Source organism: Micropterus dolomieu, linkage group LG12 (genome assembly GCF_021292245.1).
Source record: "Micropterus dolomieu isolate WLL.071019.BEF.003 ecotype Adirondacks linkage group LG12, ASM2129224v1, whole genome shotgun sequence".
NCBI classification, from domain to species: domain Eukaryota; kingdom Metazoa; phylum Chordata; class Actinopteri; order Centrarchiformes; family Centrarchidae; genus Micropterus; species Micropterus dolomieu.
This window is the reverse complement of record NC_060161.1, coordinates 39,272,469-39,273,971: the sequence shown is the minus strand read 5'-3', so window position 1 is coordinate 39,273,971 and position 1,503 is coordinate 39,272,469. Positions and strand designations below refer to the sequence as shown.

Below are 1,503 nucleotides of genomic sequence, written 5' to 3'. Positions count from 1 at the left end.
CATGAACGATGTCTTCCTGATTCAACTTCTGCTGAGCTTCAATTCTCAGAAAAAAAGGGCTGCAAAGATAAAATGAGGAACCAGCAGATCTCAGAGCAGTAAAATATCATCTTATCTGTGTTCTTCAGCAGCTGCTACAGTATCACCATATTGCACCAAGAAATTCTGAGAAACTGAAATCTAAAACAGACTAAAAGTCACTATGAGGAAGTGACATCATCCTAACCACAGGAAGTTGCTGCAGAGTCTCTCTACTAAAGCACTAGTTTAGAAACTCAGACAGTTCTGAGCACGAGAACAAGAGACAGAAGAAGGAGAGACTCAGAGAATCATGATGGTTGAGTTCAAATGGATTTCTTTATTTCTTCCAGCGGTGCTTCAGTTTACAGGTAAGAATACATATATCACATATATAAATGGAAGGCACATTGTAAAAAATAACTTGATCAATATTATTAAAGATTCTTTATTAGCTACATTTGATTTAACTAAGAAAACCAAATCTGTTGTTTCTAATGTGGTGAGTTTAGTGAACTCTTGGAAACTAAGGATAAAGAAATAATAGTCACTAACTATGAACATAACAGACATTTTCTCATTTCACTTTATTTTTCATCATTTTCTCAACAGCAGCAGCTGAAAATCTTCCCCTCTCCTTCACTGTCAGAGTTGGAGATGACGTCACTTTGCCTTGTGAAAATGTGAAAGACGGTCAGAAAAACTGTGAATATACTATATGGCTCTTCAGTGGTTCAGGGAGCAGATCAGCAGTAGCGCTGTTTGAACATGGACAGATTCACAATGAAGCCAAATCTAAATCAGACAGACTGAGTGTTACAGAGAACTGTTCTCTGGTTATAAAGAAGGTCACAGTCGAGGATGTTGGTCGTTATTACTGCAGACAGTTTAAATCATGGCAACAACAAGCTCCAGACTCTCTGGTTCATCTGTCTGTTATTACCAGTGAGTATTTCCATCATAATGTTTTCAGCTCAAACTGTCTTGTTAGAACAATATACTGAAACATTACAATAATTATGATCACAGTGATGAAGTTAACTTTACTCTTGTTGTCTTTCTCTCACAATATCTCCATCTTCACCAGTGACTGAACGTAAGGACGCTGATGAGGTGACATTAACCTGCTCTGTGTCGACACGTGAACAGTTCTGTAGACACACAGTGAAGTGGCTGTATGAGGGTAAAGACGTGGACAAAGATAACAAAGACATGAAGTCATCACAGTCTGGCTGCTACGCCGCTGTGTCTTTCCTGGATTCTCATTTTAGTTACAAATCAAAGTCTAACTTGACGTGTGAAGTGACAGATAGTTACTCTGGAAAAGTGCAGCTGTTCACCTTCAGCCCTCAGTCCTCAGGTGAGAAAACAGGTGAGAATATGCTGAGCTGTTCAAGATGACTAAAACCACCAAAACATTTGTTTATCTGATGACTTTTTAAGATGACATCATTCTTTCTCATTTAGTGACAGCAGATGGTAAAC

At 38.4% G+C, this 1,503-nt stretch overlaps 1 protein-coding gene across 1 annotated transcript in view; it reads left to right on the top strand.

The window, feature by feature from the left end:
- Positions 1–246: 246 nt before the first annotated feature.
- LOC123979991 overlaps positions 247–1,503 on the top strand; it is an 11,554-nt gene continuing 10,297 nt past the window's right edge. The window contains exons 1-3 of the mRNA XM_046064104.1: positions 247–389; positions 631–963; positions 1,106–1,244. Of these exons, the coding sequence (XP_045920060.1) occupies positions 332–389; positions 631–963; positions 1,106–1,244 (530 nt within the window). The 5' untranslated portion in view covers positions 247–331. The remainder of the gene's footprint in view (positions 390–630; positions 964–1,105; positions 1,245–1,503) is intronic.